A 19005-nucleotide genomic window follows, 5' to 3' on the forward strand; every position below is an offset into this window, starting at 1 on the left:
AATTTTCTACTCTACCGAATTTTCTACTCTATATTTCTCTTTCTAACAAAATTCTACCCAATTTTCTACTTAACTATTTCTCTCACATAAAACACAATTGAGACTAAAATAAAGAGAAACCAAGGGAAATCAATGTCATCTCCGCTCACACAATGTCACCAAGACTCATGTTGAGCGTCAGAGCACGCGCTGAGGGGAAACACTCCGCGTTTCTGTAGTTCACGTTTTCTATTTTCTTAAGGAACACTACGACTGACTCACTCCTGGCGTAGAGTTGAGAGGAGAGCAAACTCGCTTCGGGCGTGAAGTTAAGTGAAGAAGCACCACTACCACCATACTCCCAATCCCACAAATTCAAAGGCACGTGGCCAAGTCCACCTACGCCGTGTCTACAAGAGTTAATCTAAAAAATGGCTTAACAGAGCCCACAAGGCCTTTGAGCTGGTATTACCTCATGATCTTGTTTGTGTGATCATCATTATTTGGCCTTTCCACTACATTCTTGAAAAAATCAGTCCAAAATAATGAGTATCTTGCATATTTCTTTACCTTTACTCTCCGCCTCTAGAAACAACCAAGACGACACACGCGAAAAAAAATGAAAAAGAGTCAGGTTGGGCCGACCCTTTTTTCATGCCCGAAAAAGGTCCGAGCACAGACCCAACCCAAGCCCTTTATTGGAAGGTCAAGCCGAGCCAAACTTAAGGAATAAGACTTTAGGCCCAACCCAGGACTAAACTCTCGACTTGCGAGTTGAGGGCTGAGCATATACCTGGATTAGAAAAGGGCCAAAGATAGACTTTTAAAACACCCAAATTAGAATCATAAAAAATAATAAATAAACATTTTTTTATTGTTCAAAATATGCATTTTTGAGTAAAACAACAAACATTTTAGTAGAAACATGTATACATTAATAATAAAATTGAGTTTATGTGTCAAAAGTACTTTTTAAACATAAAAAATTAATCTTAAACAAATGTAAAATATTTATTTTATTTAAAAAGGAGTGGGTTTGAACGGGGCCTAATCAGTGCCCGGTCCGGGCATGTGTTAGACTTTTTTTATGGTCTGGGCTGGGTCAGACTTGAAGGCCTATACCCTAAGCTTAACACAGACCCATCAAAATTGATAATTCTAACAAATACTCGTTCAAATAACTTGTTTATTTAATTAATTAATTATAATTTAGACAAATATACCAGCCGGCCCTAAAAAACCCTAAAACAGAGAACATCCAGATCTAGATCTAGATCTCTCCCCTGGGGCCAAATCCGGCGGAGACTTCGGTCACTGATTGGGTGTCTCTTGGCTCCGGGGAGGAAGTACAGCGGATCTACACCGACAAAAGGAGTCAAGAGCAGTGTGATGATGGAGGTTTTGTGTGACGGTTTAAGTCATGTTTTTTGTTGCAGCGCGGTTCCTCGGAGGCAGAGGCATGGCGGCTCTGTTCATCGACGACGGAGGCTTGTCTCCTCGGCGACGGCGGTGCGGCTCGTCTCCTCTGTGTCGGCGGTGCGCCTCGTCTCCTCGGCGATGGCGGTGCGGCTCCTCTCCTCTGCGTCGGCGGTGCGGCTCGTCTCCTCGGCGATGGCGGTGCGGCTCCTCTCCTCTGCGTCGGCGGTGCGGCTCGTCTCCTCGGCGAAGGCGGTGCAGCTCGTCTCCTCTGCGTCGGCGGTTCGCCTCGGAGCCTCGGTGGCGAAGTGGCTCCGCTCCTCATCGACGGTGGTGCGGCTCGTACCTCGGCGACGGCAGCGCGTCTCTGTGCCTCGACGATAGCGGAGGGGATCGGCTCTTCGGCGACAGTGGGGCAGCGTGGTTTATCGGCAACAACAGCGTGACGTGGCTCTTCGTGGCCATCTTCCTCCCATCGTATCGGTGTTGACTCTCGTGTGTCGGACTCCGGTTCCGATTTTAGATTTTCTTTTCAGTCTCAGTATTAGTTTGTGTGTGAAACTTTTAATTTATTGTTGTGATTTGCTTGTTTTGGCTTATTATGGAGGCGGATTAGCCGTTGTCTCCTTTGTCGTTTTGGATTTCCTGTTAGAATTTTCTCTATGCAGGCAGAAGAATCATCTTCTTCTTGGTCACCGGATCAAGGTTGATTGGATTTCTCCATCATCCGTTATGGATATTTTGAACGAGCCATATATGTGCTCGATTTCTCTTGTGCTCGTTGTTCTTCCTTTTGTCGGAAGTATGCACAAAATTGCACGATTATCTGAACTTAGTGTTAGATTCACTCCGAGTTAGGTTTGTTGTGTTCCTTGTACTAAGATATAATTCTCCTGTATTTCTGGATATTCTACCCATTTCTTAATGGAAATCCATTTCTATTAAAAAAAAGTCAAACGGTTTCTTCTTTATCATTCTGAAAAAAAAAATGATGTATTTTATTTTTACCTAAGTATTTATTGCCATTATGATAAATTGGAAAGATTAACATAACACATTGTAAACTTGATATATTTTTAATTCGTAAAAATAAAAGTAAAAGTTAACAGGGTAACATGAAAGACTTAATTGAATAGAAAACAATAACAGTAGAAAAGAAATTAAGGCGGTTTGACGAGGACTTGCGGAGGCGAAATCAAAAGAAAAAAATCCGATCAAAGAAGATGAATCCCCAAATGCTGAGCAAAAGAGTCTTCGGTAATCCTTCAATCTTTTCTAGCTTTGCTCATTCTCGTTCTTGTAGCTACGCTTCTACTAGAAGTACAGTTGAATTTGAAAAATTGGTCCAAAATCGATGCAAATCCCGAGACTTATCTATAGGCGAAGCTCTACGTCTCTTCAATGAGATGTCTGATTTGAGACCAACGCCCTCTGTTCGGAGTTTTAATTATTTGAGTGATTCAATGTCGAAGAAGAACCAGTTCTCCACTGTGGTCTCTATGTACTCACACCTCGTTAGGTTTCGTGGAACTGATTTCCAGCCCAACGTCTGTACTTTGACCATTGTTGCCAAATGTTTGTGGCGATCAAACAGTGCGAAGTCAGGCTTCTCAGTTCTCTCCGTGGCCATTAAAAGCGGGATTCGTCCTGATTCGCTCACCATGAATACTCTTCTCGACGGTCTCTGTAATGAAGGTTCTATGGCTGAGGCTATGGATTTGTTCGAGAAGATGGTCGAGCAGAAAGGTTTGTGCAACGAGGCGACATATGGGACCATCATCAATGGGTTTTGTAAGGCCAGAGAGACCCAAAAGGCAATCGGTCTTCTTAAGCGAATCCTCAAAATTGAAGGGATTAAACTTGATTTATACTGTTTTAATGCACTCATCGACGGCCTTTGTAAAGAAAGACGAACTGAGGAGGCATTGAGCTTGTTTCGGGACCTTACCAGCCGCGGTCTTCAGCACAATGTTGTTAGCTATACTTCTTTGATTAATGGATTATGCAAATCTGGCCGCTTGGAAGAAGTCCAGAAACTTCTAGCCGACATGGACAATGATGGAGTTTCGCCTGATGTCCACACTTACAGTGTTCTCATTGATTCACTTTGTAAAGTCGATAAAATCCAGGATGCGATCTCAGTGTTTGAATTGATGGAAAAAAGATGTGTCGAGCCTGATGTTGTCACATTCAATTCTATAATTGATGTGTTGTGTAAGGCTGGCCGAGTGGAAGAAGCAACTCTGTTCTTTGAGAAGATGGTCGATTCTGGAATCCTCCCCAATATTGTAACTTTCACTACAATGTTGGATGCTCTTTGCAGAAATGGAAGAGCCAAAGAGGCACTGGATAATTTTGAAATTATGAGTAAGAGGGGTCTCAAGCCCAATGTCTACACCTACAGTTCTTTGATCTACGGTTTGTGCAAGTCGGGCTTATGGAGAGAAGCAAAAGAGCTGTTTGACAAAATGAAGGATCAAGGTGTATCGCCGAATGTAATAACATGCAATACCTTAGTCGATGCTTTCTCGAAAATTGGAAGAACTCAAGACGCTCTGGCTGTTTTCGGGTTGATGATTCAAAGAGACATAACTCCTGACATTATCACATACAGCTCTTTGCTATGTGGGTTGAGTCGTTCGAATAATATGGAAGGAGCCATGAGGTTGTTTGACAAGATGGTGTCTCGAAATATCTATCCAAACATCATTACTCTAAATATTCTTATCGATGGCTTTGCTAGAAATGGGAAGATGGATAAGGCTCAGCAATTGTTTGAAGATATGGTGCAACATGGTTCGAAGCCAGATTTGATAACTTTCAACACGTTAATAAATGGGTTTTGTCAACAACGTGAGATGGAGAACGCAAAGGACATTTTTGAAGAAATGCCATTCCTGCCAGATATCTTTTCATACAGCACTCTCGTTGAAGGCTACGTAAGGGTGGGACAAGTAGGTGTTGCTCTCAAGCTTCTGAAGGATATGATCTGTGATGGCGTGGCACCTGATTATATTACAAGGAATTCTTTGAAGAAAATTAATGCAATGAAAGCACTTGTAAAATAACCCTGCAATAGGCCGTGGTTATGAACGCTGTTTGTTACTTATAGCTTAGAATTTATATAATTGGAGGATCATATTCTGCAGGATTCATTTGTACCCAATTTCAACTAATATTGGGGATTTTTTTTTTTTTTTTTCAGTTCTCAAAGACATAGTTTTATATTTATTGATTATGAATCTATGACGATTGAGGATAGTCCTGTGCTTGTATTGATAAAAAAAAACATTATAGTAATGAATTTCATTACTCATGCATTTTGTATGATAGTTTATTTTATTTATTCGTCATGGAGATATTTTCATGGAAAGAAGTTAAATAATCTTAAATCTCTATTGAGTTGAGATTCGGTAGCGTTGAACACCAAGATGACCTTAAAGTGTAACTTAGCTTAGAATATTTGTAGTTGGAGAGTATTCATTTGTACCCGATTTCAACTCCTAATGGAAACACTATTTCTTATTCTGCTGTTTTCAGTTCTCAAAGACATTGTTTTGTATTTACTGATGATGAATCTATTGATGATAGTACTATACTTGTATCGATAAAAACATGATAGTGATGATTTTTCATTTCATTTTGTATGATAGTTTTTTTTCCCTGTCATGGAGATTTTTTTTTCATGTCCTTGGTATGGAGTTATTTTCTTTTAATTTATAATTATGTCAAAACTTTAATTGAGAGAAACTTAGGTTTAAGAGAATAGTATTGAGCCAAACAACCTGTAAATTGCAATCAGGTGTTTCATTAGTTCACTGCAACTTCACAACAACCGGTTTAAAATAGGGTTTGTCAACTCAATATAGCATTTTTCGTTGACCTATTGAGTTCGGACTTTATATGCGAAAGTACAGTAAGTTCTCACTCACTCTCTCTTTCTACAATCAAATGCTTCGTCGCATCCACAATGTGAGCCTCCGATTCCCCAATCTCCGGAACCCTAGAAGAACCCGCCACGTGGATGGCCCAGGCCCGACTCCAAGATGAATTTCTAGTGTATATCAACTTTCATGTAATAAACGGTCAACATAAAATGCGCCTATGACTGAGACATTACGTCAAAATGGAGAATAAATAATCAACATTTTGAAGCTTGATTACCTTAAGTTTCCATTCGATAAAATATTGAGTATTTACTTATCTTACAAGAAATACTATTTGAATAAATCGTAATTATGTTAAATAATTCACAGCAACGGGTGCACAGTGCAAGAACTGTTTAGCAGTGGTTGCACTCCAAAGAATCTAACCCTCTTTAGATACCCGTAACAGAAAATAATCCGCTTAAAATTCAAATCCCTTCTAAAGAAAAAAAAAATACACCTATTTATAAATCTAGGCAAAAATCAGAGCGAATGGTTGGACAACTCCAACGTTAAGAGTTAGACCCGATTGAAGAAAAGTGAGAGCATACCCAATTGAGAAACCTCGCCAACCAGCAAAGATTTGTTTAACATTTCAACAAGTGTGTAAAACCAAGAACTTTCATAATTGAGAACTTGGTACTTAGAGATGTTTTCATGCATAGTGAGCGATGTCAATGAACTCAAGCCAAACTCGAAGTGTTATCACTTACCACAGACCTCAACAATGGAGCTTACAAGTTCAACAATATGAAAGGCAACGAAAAAACGAAATCCTTGAAATGCTGAATAGTTAAGGCAGGAGACTCTAACAAAACGCAAAAAGTGGGAAAGGAACGGCAAGTTATATCAATTGACGAGCAAGACAATCCTTATTTGCAGAGCTGAACAATTGAGCTTAAGTCTAACGAAAAGGGAAAAGAATAAAGCTCGTCGTCAAGATTGCCTAGCTTCAAAAAGTACTAAATGCTGAAGCTCACAATAAGTTATGCTCAGCAAACTTAACAAGAAGGCTCAAGCTAAATTTCCAAACACATTCACAACCATCTATGCCCAGCAACCTAAAGAGCATTAATGTGAGTTACAGTGCCGAGAACATAAAAGATATTAACCGAAGACTGCGAAACATGAAGGACTGCGATCTCTTGAAAAACTAAGAGAGAGAGACACACAGTATAACACCACCCATAACATGAGAAATACATGAGATTAAAGGACATACACACAACATTCATACCCTCATGATTTTACAATATATTTTAGTGACAATTTACGCATTATCCGTTGTTGAATCAGGCTCTCTGTTCGGCTCTGTATTTTATTCTTTTTACCAAATAACTATCGTAACAAATTTTGTGCATCCAACAACTTTGATATATGATCTTGCTTCGACTTTTTCTTTCATAATCAAACTATTTGAAGTCATACCTCTTTGAAAATGATTAGACGATGGAGTGTCGATATCATCTTCTCCAGTGATGCTTTTGTCACTGCACATCTGATTCAACACATTGTTATCAAGTTACAAGAACCAACAAGCATATCTCAGTTTGGTTGATTTTGCAGGAATTCATTTTCAACGCTACAACCACACGAACCTGTATATTTCTATACTAATACTAGATAGCAAAAGGCAAGTTATAAGAACTACAATTAGAGAATTAGCTAGGGAGGTAAATGATGGAGTGTCGATATCATCTTCTCCGGTGAACCTTTTGTCACTGCACATCTGATTCAACATATTGTTATCAAGTTGTAAGAAACGAACACACACACACAGATATATCTCAGCTTCGATTTCCAACGCTAACAACCACATGAAACCTGTACTATATTTCTAAATTAACTAAGCCTATAGCAGTAAAAAAAGATCATCTATTGAGAGCAAAAGACAGAGAAGCGAATCAGCGATGGTCTCCGTGGTTGAGCGAGTAATGGTTAGCCAGCTTGTGAGCCGTCTTGTCGTAGACGACGCCATTGATGAGCTCGTACTTCTTGTAGTGCGTCTTGAGCGCCTCGCTCTGCCTCTTCGCCAGAGCCGCCTCTTCGCCCTGGTGCTGCTTCAGCATGAAAGCCGTCTCCGATGAGTGCTTGTAGGCGAGGCTCTTCAGCGACCTCGCCGCGGCGAAGTCCGGTTCTCCGGCGTCGATCCACCGGCACTCCACGCGGCGTCCGGGGACCGGAGGCTTGTCGGAGAACGTGTCCGGATGGGCGGCGCGCGCGCGGACGGGGCGAGGCATGCCGGAGATCATGAACGGGTAGTCGGAGAGGATCGAGACGACGGAGATCGCCTGTTTCGCGTTCTCCATCTCGACCAGAGCGCACTGCGGAGGGTTTCCGGGGACGACGAAGTTGGGGATGAACTCCACTTTTTTCACGTTCCCGAACTGTGCCAGCGCCGTCTTCAGAACCGCCTCCGTCACCTGCGGCGAGAGGTTGTCCACGTACACGGTGCGATTCACTCTCTCCTCGAACGCCGTCGTCGTCAACGCCGATGAGCTCGGAGCGTCCATTTCCAAGTCACACACCTTTTGCTTTTACCTTCTAGAGAGCCCTAAAACTAAAGAAATTAGGGGAAAATTGAGTATATGCCTCCTTTAATTTAACTTAATGTTTCGAACATTCATATTAGTTTACAAAACTTTCCCTCCGTTTCAGATTTTTCTAAAACATAACCCATCTCTCGGTTTTCTTTGATTTTTTAGTGCAAATTTATGATAATGTGGATTTTTTTCCCCCACAAGTCAAGAATTGACATATTTTTGAAATAAAATTTTGAACAAACAATCTTCTAAAATCTTCGTCGTGGAGGTGGTACCTAGGATAGCCTAGTGGTAATTCCACGCTACCTCCTGTGTGGAGGTCGTGGGTTCAATCCCCACCACAGCAAAGCTGCATTAAAAAAAAAAATCTTCATCGTGGATGAGCAAGTCCTCAATGGGTAAATGTTTTAATATTTTTAAACTAAAGGTTTCCGAGAGTCACGAGTCTAGAGTTTCGGAGATTTGTGAATTTTTTCAAAAATTTGTGTCTTAATTCTAGAATATGATGAACTGATTAACTTGATAAGAAATTCATGATTATTGTCATGATTATGTTGAATTTAAATTAATTTGGTGATGATTGTGATGTTGATCATGTTTATGTTGAATTAAACTTAATTTGATGATAAATGGATGATTGTGATCATATTTATGTTGAATTAAAATTAATTTGATGATGAATTGATGATTGTGATCATGTTTATGTTGAACTAAAATTAATTTGATGATGAATTGCGGCGTTCGGTTCTTCATTCACGAGTGACGACAAACACTTCACGTATAATTAATTACTAAGTAGTGTGTTTTATATTTTGTCGTAATCAAGGTTTGACTTATGGTACTTTATGTTGAATTTTATCTTAATTTTTGTGTTTTATATTTTGTCGTACGTGTTGTAATCAAGGTTTGACTTTACGGTACTTTATGTTGAATTTTATCTTGGCTTGAACTTTGTGTTTTATATTTTGTCGTACTGTTTGTAATCTAATTAATTTAGTTTTTCAAAATATGAAAAAGTGTTTATTATTGCAAAATATTTGACTGAATACCACTCGGTTTCCTCTACGGTAAGCGGTTTTCTACTGGTACCGGTTTCCTTCTTTTTTTTTTGTCTGACTCCCCCTCGATTTCCACTCCGGTAAGCGGTTCCCCTCTAAAATTGAAGTTCCAGTACGGTAACGGTAAGGTGATCCTTGACCCTAACTCTTTACAAACACATTGCTGAAATAATGTGTGTCATTGCAGCACCCAGCTTTAACTTTTATGAGTCCTGCTACATCTTCGGATCCGACGATCAGCAGACAAAAATCACCACTTACCGGGCCTTTGAGTTGGTGTAACCCTTGATCTTGTTTGTGTGATTATCATCACATTTCCTTACCCTAACTCTTTGGCTCCAAAAGCAACCAAGACAATGCATGCGAAAAATAACAAAATGAAAATATTCATCGTAGTTAGAGAGAGAGAGAGAGAGAAGAAATGAGATACGATTAAGGGTGTCAAAATAGTTGGGTTGGGTCAACCCTTTTTTTATGCCTAAAAAAGGTCCGGACCCCGACCGGGCCGGGCCGGGCCGGGCCGAGCCGAGCTTAAAGAATAGAACTTTAGGCCCAATTTAGGACCAATTTCTCGTCCCTCGGAGCCGAGGCCTGAACACATGCTCGGGTTAGAAAAAAACCTAAACTGGACTTTAAAAAGCGCAAACTATAATCATAAAAAATATAATAAATAAATCGTCTTTTAAAATTCAAATTATACACTTTTCATCATAACAATTTTTTTTTTTTAAATATTTATATCATTAATACTAAATTTGAGTTTTCATGTCAAAAGTACTTTTTAAACAAACGATGCTATACTTTTAATTAACTACGCTGCGCCCTCGAATATAAACTATGCTTTGTAATTATCTAGTGCAATTTTCCTGCTACTATCCATCACTGCACCCCATCTCTTTGCAAACACATTGCATAAATAACACTACTACAATTACAATTTTCCGGTGCGGAAGACATTCGGGTGCGGGGTGCGACGTTTCGCACCCAAAATTCGCACCAAATGAGTCTTTCAGGTGCGACTTGTCGCACCCAAAACTAAACCAGCATATAAAAAATTTCGCTGATTTTTTTAAACTTTGGGTGCGAAAAAGTCCGTCAAAACTTTTGGGTGCGACTTAGTCGCACCCAATGCTTCATCAAAACTATTAGGTGCGACTATAATCTTAAAACATTTGAGCGGTCAACTTTCCCCCTCTTTTTTGTGAAATACTATTAGGTGCGATAAGTCGCACCCAAAAGTACTATTGGGTGCGACTTGTCGCACCCAATGTCTTAAATTTTATTGCGGTCAAATTTTCCCCCTCTTTTTTTGAAATACTATTAGGTGCGACTTTGTCGCACCCAAAGGTACTGACACGGATCATTGGGTGCGAAAAGTCGCACCCAAATTCTAGGTCATGATATAAAACAAATCAACCCGAGCCTCTCTCTCTCTCTCTCTCTCTCTCTCTCTCTCTCTCTCTCTCTCTCTCTCTCTCCGAGTTCTCTCTTTTCCCATCTTCTTCTTCTCTTGTCTGTGCGCGAGCTGTGACCCCGAAGAAGAAAGGAGGCCGCGAGTTGGAGCGGTGTCACCGAGCTGAGCCCTCGCCGCCGCCGCCGTCGGACCTCAGGTGAGTTTCCTCTTCTTCTCTCTTTTTCTCTATGTCAAACTTTGTCTCCCTCAGGTGACTCTCTCTCTCTCTAACTTTGTCTCCCTCTATTTCTTGTTGTAGGTCTGTAGACCTGGTTCGCCTTTCGCACCCCGTTGTCGGCTCCGATCCGACACCGAGCACCGGCCGAGAAGAAATCCCCGACCCCTCGTCCACACGACCCAGCCAACCACCGAGACTCACCACTGGACACGTGCGCGGACCGAGAAGGAAGGGGCTGAGAAGAAATGTGTTTTTTTTGTGTGGGTGTGTATGTGTGTGTGTGTGTGTGTGTGTGTGTGTGTGTGTATCCTTGGTTCGGAAGCTGTGGAGCCGGTCGCAAGAGGAGCGGCGACGGAGATCCGGTCCCTCTCGAAGAGAAGCACCTAAATGTCGCCATTTTTTTTTTGTGACCTTTTTAGGTGCGACTTTAGGTGCGGAAAGTCGCACCCGAAAGTCAAGACTTTTGGGTGCGACTTTTCGCACCCAAGACTTTTAGGTGCGGACTTTCGGGTGTAGAAAAGTCGCACCCAAATTCGCACCTAATGATATCTTTGGGTACGAAAATTGACTTTTGGGTGCGAAAAAAGTCGCACCCAAAGGTCTTTTTTGTACTAGTGTAATGTGTGCCATTGCATCTCCCACCTTTATTTATTTTATTATCAATGTTGCGCTTCCGGATACGACGATCAATAGAGCCCACATGGCCTTTGAGTTGGTATTACCCCCTGATCTTGTTTGTGTGATTATCATCAACTGACCTTTCTACTATATTCCTGAAAAAATCATGAAAAAATCAGCAAGATCTTGGAAAAATCGATCCAAAATAACGAGTATATCATATATTTTTTTATCCTTACTTTCTGGTTCCAGAAGCAACCAAGACAAAAACACGCGAAATAACAAAAATCTTCATCTGAGAGAGAGAGAAGGGACCCAAAAAAAGGTCTGAGCACAGGCCTGACCCAAGCTCTTTTATTGGAGGGGCGAGCCGAGCCAAACTCAAGGAATATGACTTAGGCCCAACTTAAGACCAAACCCACGACTCTCGGAGGCGAGGGCCGAGCATAGACCCGGATTAGAAAATGGCTTAACCTAGACCTTAAAAAACTCAAACTATAATCATAAAGGAAATAATAAATAAATATTTTTTAAAATTCAGCACTTTTAATCAAGCAACAAATATTTTAGTTAGAAACATTTATATCATTAATAATAAAATAGAATTTACATGTCAAAAGCACTTTTTAAACATAAAAACATTAATCTTAAACAAAAATAAAAACATTAATCTTAAACAAAAATAAAATATTAATTTTATTTAAAAAAGAGTAGGGCCGAACTGGACCTAATTAGGACTCGGTCCTAGCTTGGGTTGGTCATTTTTTAGAGTCCTGATTGGGCCGGACTTGAAGACATATACCTTAAGCTCAGCCCAGACCTGTCAATAAGCAAGATTTAGCTCGGCCTTTTTATAAAAGGGTCGGGCCCGCCCGAAACTTCTAAAAAAGAGGGCCGGAGTAATTAATTTACGGGCGATCCGACCCAGTTAACAACACTATTTTAGACTTTTTAATTAGTAAATTATCGTGACTAAACCTTTGATGTCAAAGATATTTAAAACTTGATTTTTTATCATCTTTTGGAGAAAAAAAATTAAAAGTCTCGTAAGCATCATATTCTTTATTTTTTCCTGTTCTCTCACACTATAAATATCTCACTAAACACGTGGATTTCACGGATTGAAGTTCAAGAGAATGAGTAAGTTAAGTTTATTAGATTAACTTGTTATTTTGACTTCAGTTAGATTTAGCGTTCAAAAATATGAAATTTTAAGAAATTTTGCTATGGTTTGCGATAAGTAAATATGAAATTCAACAAAATTAGCGATTGAACTTACTAATTTTTGTGATGGTTTGTGATGGTTTAAAATAATTTAATATGGTCTGCAATTACAATCTTGTTTGAGTAAGATGTACTAATACCCTCTCTTTATTTGACATTTTTCCAATATTTTACGTCTTAAATATACTATGCACTAAATTGCATGAGTTTACAATATTACCCTTTCCGTCGTAAACATTTTGATATCGGTCGATATGCGTGTGTTTGGGAAGAAGCTCAATAAAAAAGGGAATGCAAGAAGAAAAAGAAGAAGAAGAAGTAGAAGAAGAAGACGACCAAAGCCGATCACTCTTCTTCCTCCTCCGACGCTCACCTTTCCTCTACCAACGACGGTCTTCTTCGCCTTCCACCGGTTCCAAAGGCGTCCCAAAATTTTCTACTCTACCCAATTTTCTACTCTATATCTCTCTTTCTAACAAAACTCTGCCCAATTTTCTACTTAACTATTTCACTCACATAACACACAATTGAGACTAAAATCAAGAGAAACAAAGGGAAATCAATGCCATCTCCACTCACACAATGTCACAAAGACTCATGTTGAGCGTCAGAGCACGCGCCGAGGGGAAACACTCCGCGTTTCTGTAGTTCACGTTTTCTATTTTCTTAAGGACCACGACGACTTACTCACTCTTGGCGTAGAGTGTGAGAGAAGAGCAAACTCGCTTCGGGCGTGAAGTTGAGTGAAGAACCACCACTACCACCATATTCCCAATCCCATAAATTCAAAGCCATGTGGCCAAGTCCACCTATGCCGTGTCTACAAGAGTTAATCCAAAAAATGGCTTAACATAGCCCACAAGGCCTTTGAGCTGGTATTACCTCATGATCTTGTTTGTGTGATCATCATTACTTGGCCTTTCCACTATATTCTTGAAAAAATCAGTCCAAAATAATGAGTATATTGTATATTTCTTTACCTTTACTCTCTGGCTCTAGAAGCAACCAAAACGACACACGCGAAAAAAACGAAAATCTTCATGAGATAGAGGTATGATCAAGGGTGTCAAAAGAGTCGGGTTGGGTCGACCCTTTTTTCATGCCTGAAAAAAGGTCCAAGCATTGATCCAACCCAAGCCCTTTTATTGGAAGGTCGAACCGAGCCAAACTTAAGGAATAAAATTTTAGGCCTAACCCAGGACCAAACTCTCGACCTACGAGTTGAGGGCTGAGCACATACCCAGATTAGAAAAAGGCCAAAGATAGGCTTTAAAAAACCCAAATTAGACTTTAAATAAACATTTTTTTTATTGTTCAAAATATGCATTTTTGAGCAAAACAACAAACATTTTAGTAAAAACATGTATATCATTAATAATAAAATTGAGTTTATGTGTCTAAAGTACTTTTTAAACATAACAAATTAATCTTAAACAAAAATAAAATATTAATTTTATTTAAAAAAGAGTTGTCTTGAACGGGGCCTAATCAGTGACCGGTCCGGGCCTGTGTTAGACTTTTTTTTAGGGACCGGGCTGGGCCAGACTTGAAGGCCTATACCCTAAGCTTAACACAGACTCATCAATAAGAGAGAGAGAGAGAGAGAGAGAGAGAGAGAGAGAGAGAGAGAGAGAGAACCAAAGTCATGAGGAAAAGATAAGTTCTCTCGACCACAATTTATTGTGTCAAAACTCAAATTTGTCTACACTTCTCTCTAAAAACACTATATTTTGGGGGCGAGATGAGACCCCCGCACTTCGACATTATAGAAAAAACTAACATTGAGCACAACAAAGTGGATTGAGGGTAATCCCTTTGTCCTCTTTTGAGTTTGTTGTATTTTAGGTTTATTTTTCAAGAAATTAGTGGCGGACACCCTTCTACGAGATCTCGTGTAACTAGACGAGATGTGGCCCACACCTTAACATGAGAGAAGAGCATTGTCTCAAAAATGACTGTGTCGCTTCCTCGGGAAAAATGACTTTTTTTATGGCGGACATTATCATTGTCCTTAAAAATAGATTGCTTACAACTTTTCATTAAGTAAATTGCTAATAAATTTGTCTTCAAATCTGAGTTTGCTTGGAGATTTAATGACAAGTATGTTGGTTTCTGGCACACTTGTCATTAAATTTTCAAACAACCTAATGTTAGTGACAAGTATATCAATCTAGGCACCTGCTATTATACTTTCAAACAAACTTAGATTTGATGACTCGTTCGACAAATTATTCTGACATGTTCAAAATTAGACATGAAAAAGCTTTAAAAAAAATTATTAGATGACAAATATTACTTAAATTAACTATGATGGTAAATTAAATTCCAGAAGCTTTATTTGATAACAAAGTTTCACTGATGATTCGTAGGTAAAATAGTCATATACAGTTAACGCATCCACACGTGCTACAAAGAAATATATCACAATTATTATAAAACGAACATATTAATTAAATTTATTGATCTGTAAAATTTAATTTACCAAAAAAAGATATTCTAAATTAAGTATATAACATCTTCAATGTCAGCTAAAAAAACATAAGAATGAAGCTGTCAAAGTATATTAAAATATACTAAAAGAACATGCAAATATTTTTTTTTATAAACACAATCATGGAATATATCCACTACATGAAACAATAAGAAAGCTCTATCCGGCGGGTAAATCAAATTTACTCTTCTGTTAATTTTGATTTATTAAAAAAACTTGTAAATATTTGAAGAACAATAGGAATTTAAAGAAAACCCCGTGAAAGAACGATTCAATCTGATCATGCAATTAACCTGCAAAATAACGTGTTCACTTCAACAACATAAATCAAATAATTAGGATTTTGATAACAAAAAAAGGGAAAAGAATTAAATGAGGAAATAAAAACCAACGTTGATGATTATATAAAATCAGAGAGAAATCGAATTCAATTAGAAAAAGAGCGTGATATAATCGAAGTCGTACACATAAAATAAGGGACATTAAAGTCACCCACCTCATTTTAAAAAATAACCAAAATTATATTTTATTAAAATACTAGCTCATCAAGCCGAAGTAAATTAATTGATTGATTATGTTAATTTAATTTACTTCGACAAATAGTCTTCCAGGCTAAAGTAAATTAATTAATCTAGTTAAGTTAATTAATTTATTTTGACTTAGTTAATTATTTTTCTAATAAAATGAAACTTGGACTAATCTTAAGAAAAAAAAATTGACTAATTCCAACAAATACTTGACTTGTTTATTTAATAATTAATTATAATTTAGACAAATATTTTAAAGGAACTGAGTCAAAGGGTTTCTTCTTTATCATTCTGAAAAATATATGATGTATTTTGCCTAAGTAATTATTGCCATTATTATAAATTGGAAAGATTAGCATAACACATTGTAAACTTGATATATTTTTTCATTCGTAAAAATAAAAGTAAAAGTTAATAAATATAACATGAAAGACTTGATTGAATAGAAAACAATAACAGTAGAAAAGAAATTAGGGCGGTTTGACGAGACTTGCGGAGGCGAAATCAAAAGAAAAAAAATTCGATCAAAGAAGATGAATCTCCAAATGCTGAGCAAAAGAGTCTTCGGTAATCCTTCAATCTTTTCTAGCTTTGCTCATTCTCGTTCTTGTAGCTATGCTTCTACTAGAAGTACAGTTGAATTTGAAAAATTGGTCCAAAATCGATGCAAATCCCGAGACTTATCTATAGGCGAAGCTCTGCGTCTCTTCAATGACATGTCTGATATGAGACCCATGCCCTCTGTTCGGAGTTTCAATCAATTGATTGATTCAATGTCGAAGAAGAACCAGTTCTCCACTGTGGTCTCTATGTACTCACACCTCGTTAGGTTTCGTGGAACTTATTTCCAACCCAACGTCTGTACTTTGACCATCGTTGCTAAGTGTTTGGGGCGGTCAAACAGTGCGAAGTCAGGCTTCTCAGTTCTCTCCGTGGCCATTAAAAGTGGGATTCGTCCTGATTCGCTCACCATGAATACTCTTCTCGACGGTCTCTGTAAGGAAGGTTCTATGGCTGAGGCTATGGATTTGTTCGAGAAGATGGTCGAGCAACAAACAGAGTTGTGCGACGAGGCGACATATGGGACCATCATCAATGGGTTTTGTAAGGCCGGAGAGACCCAAAAGGCAATCGGTCTTCTTAAGCGAATCCTCAAAATTGAAGGGATTAAACTTGATTTATACTGTTTTAGTGCACTCATCGACGGCCTTTGTAAAGAAAGACGAACTGAGGAGGCATTGAGCTTGTTTCGGGACCTGACCAGCCGCGGTCTTCAGCCCAATGTTGTTTGCTATACTTCTTTGATTAATGGATTATGCAAATCCGACCGCTTGGAAGAAGTACATAAACTTTTAGCTGACATGGACAATGATGGAGTTTTGCCGAATGTCCATACTTACAGTGTTGTGATTGATTCACTTTGTAAAGTCGATAAAATCCAGGATGCGATCACAGTGTTTGAATTGATGGAAATAAAAGGTGTCGAGCCTGATGTTGTCACATTTACTTCTCTACTCGATGCGTTGTGTAAGGCTGGCCGAGTGGAAGAAGCAACTCTGTTCTTTGAGAAGATGGTCGATTCTGGAATCCTCCCCAATATTGTTACTTTCACTACAATGTTGGATGCTCTTTGCAGAAACGGAAGAGGCAAAGAGGCACTGGATAATTTTGAAATTATGAGTAAGAGGGGTCTCAAGCCCAATGTCTACACCTACAGTTCTTTGATCTACGGTTTGTGCAAGTCGGGCTTATGGAGAGAAGCGAAAGAGCTGTTTGACAAAATGAAGGATCAAGGTGTATCGCCGAATGTAATAACATACAATACCTTAGTCGATGCTTTGTCCAAGGTTGGAAGGATAAAAGATGCTCTGGCTGTGTTCGAGTCGATGATTCAAAGAGATATCCCTCCAAACATTATCACATACAGCTCTTTGTTATGTGGGTTGTGTCGTTCTAATAATATGGAAGGAGCCATGAGGTTGTTTGACAAGATGGTGTCTCGAAATATCTATCCAAACATCATTACTCTAAATATTCTTATCGATGGCTTTGCTAGAAATGGGAAGATGGATAAGGCTCAGCAATTGTTTGAAGATATGGTGCAACATGGTTCGAAGCCCGATTTGATAACTTTCAACACGTTAATAAATGGGTTTTGTCAACAAGGTGAGATGGAGAACGCAAAGGACATTTTTGAAGAAATGCTATTTCGGCCAGATATCTTTTCATACAACACTCTGGTTGAAGGCTACATAAAGGTGGGACAGGTAGGTGTTGCTCTCAAGCTTCTGAAGGATATGATCTGTGATGGCGTGGCACCTGATTATATTGCAAGGAATTCTTTGAAGAAAATTAATGCAATGAAAGCACTTGTAAAATAACCCTGCTATAGGCCGTGGTTATGACCGCGGTTTGTTACTTGTAGCATAGAATTTATATAATTGGAGTATCATATACTGTAGGATTCATTTGTACCCAATTTCAACTAATATTGGGGACTTTTTTTTTTCCAGTTCTCAAAGACATAGTTTTATATTTATTGATTATGAATATATGATGATTGAGGATAGTCATGTGCTTGTATTGATAAAAAAAAACATCATAGTAATGAATTTCATTACTCATGCATTTTGTATGATAGTTTATTTTATTTTGGGTTATATAGCTAAATAGCCTCCTAAAAATATACAGTTTTGGATTTAGCCAACATTTGGTTAATTTTGTGTTAATAGCCAGGCGAATTTATTTACATAGTTAAAAATACCAATATATCCTCACAACTATTCCCGCCCGTTTCCCTATCGAAAATAAAATCAATTAAAGCAAATCTTTGGATAATAACTGTCGCGTATTTCAAGGGCCTTCAATAACCTCTGTAATTAATACCGAATATACACGCAAATATTCTCTCTCATTCAAACACAAATTCAAAAACGAAATCCCAAAAAAAAAAAAAACCGAGCTCTGGTTTTGCAGCGTAGATCTCCCAAGCATTCTTCAAGAAGCCTTTGTCGTACATGTTGTTCTTGACAACGACCTCGACGTTTTGCAGCGGAGATCTGCGAAAGAAGGCTCGCCATTTGCTTTCAGAAGAACAAGGCTTGGGTTCGGTGCTCAGACCGCTGATGCTTGCTTTCAGTGCCTCTGCGCAACATGGAGGCCAGGGTTTCTCTTCAGGTCGCTTCATCCCCAACCAGATCGGGCGCGATGACCGGCGAAAGCACCAGATCGGGCGCCGATGACCGGCGAATGCACCAGATCGGGCACCGATGACCGGCGAATGCACCAGATCGGGCGCGATGACCGGCGAATGCACCAGATCGAGCACCGATGACCGGCGAATGCACCAGATCGGGCGCGATTCCTAGATCTAGATCTAGGAATCGCGAGGGCAAGGCGCGCGACGAGGATTGCTCAAACTTCTCCGACGCCTCGTCGGAGTATCTGGCGTGGGGGTTCTGTTTTTATGTACCTAAAGCACCACCGTCTTTTCCAAGAACAACGCCGATTCGAATGAGCGCTAACCGAACATCCTTGTTCACTCTCAGAGCACTTCCTTCCCATTCTCTGCAAACCTGAACGAACTTTCCGC

General features: G+C 39.2%; 2 protein-coding genes and 1 pseudogene across 2 annotated transcripts; 2 read left to right on the forward strand and 1 right to left on the reverse strand.

Annotated features, from left to right (window-relative positions):
- Nucleotides 1-2542: 2542 nt before the first annotated feature.
- Nucleotides 2543-4838, forward strand: LOC149394183 (uncharacterized). The gene has a single exon (XM_089617455.1). It carries the CDS (start codon nt 2619-2621, stop codon nt 4461-4463), a length of 1845 nt encoding a protein of 614 aa, XP_089473581.1. The 5' UTR covers nt 2543-2618; the 3' UTR covers nt 4464-4838.
- Nucleotides 4839-6557: 1719 nt separating this feature from the next.
- On the reverse strand, nt 6558-7903 carry LOC149394184 (ASI1-immunoprecipitated protein 1 pseudogene; annotated as a pseudogene).
- A 7967-nt stretch (nt 7904-15870) lies between these two features.
- Nucleotides 15871-18037, forward strand: LOC149394185 (uncharacterized). The gene has a single exon (XM_089616558.1). The coding sequence runs from the start codon at nt 15947-15949 to the stop codon at nt 17792-17794; it is 1848 nt and encodes a 615-aa protein (XP_089472684.1). The 5' UTR covers nt 15871-15946; the 3' UTR covers nt 17795-18037.
- Nucleotides 18038-19005: the final 968 nt, after the last annotated feature.

Source organism: Urtica dioica, chromosome 6, assembly GCF_054948205.1.
Source record: "Urtica dioica subsp. dioica isolate 48M chromosome 6, U.dioica_male_clone48M_v1_H2, whole genome shotgun sequence".
In the NCBI taxonomy this organism is placed as follows: Eukaryota; Viridiplantae; Streptophyta; class Magnoliopsida; order Rosales; family Urticaceae; genus Urtica; species Urtica dioica.

Bases quoted from the DNA above. Each gene is read 5' to 3' on its own strand.
- LOC149394183 (XM_089617455.1), top strand. From the start codon at position 2,619: ATGAATCCCCAAATGCTGAGCAAAAGAGTCTTCGGTAATCCTTCAATC.
- LOC149394185 (XM_089616558.1), top strand. From the start codon at position 15,947: ATGAATCTCCAAATGCTGAGCAAAAGAGTCTTCGGTAATCCTTCAATC.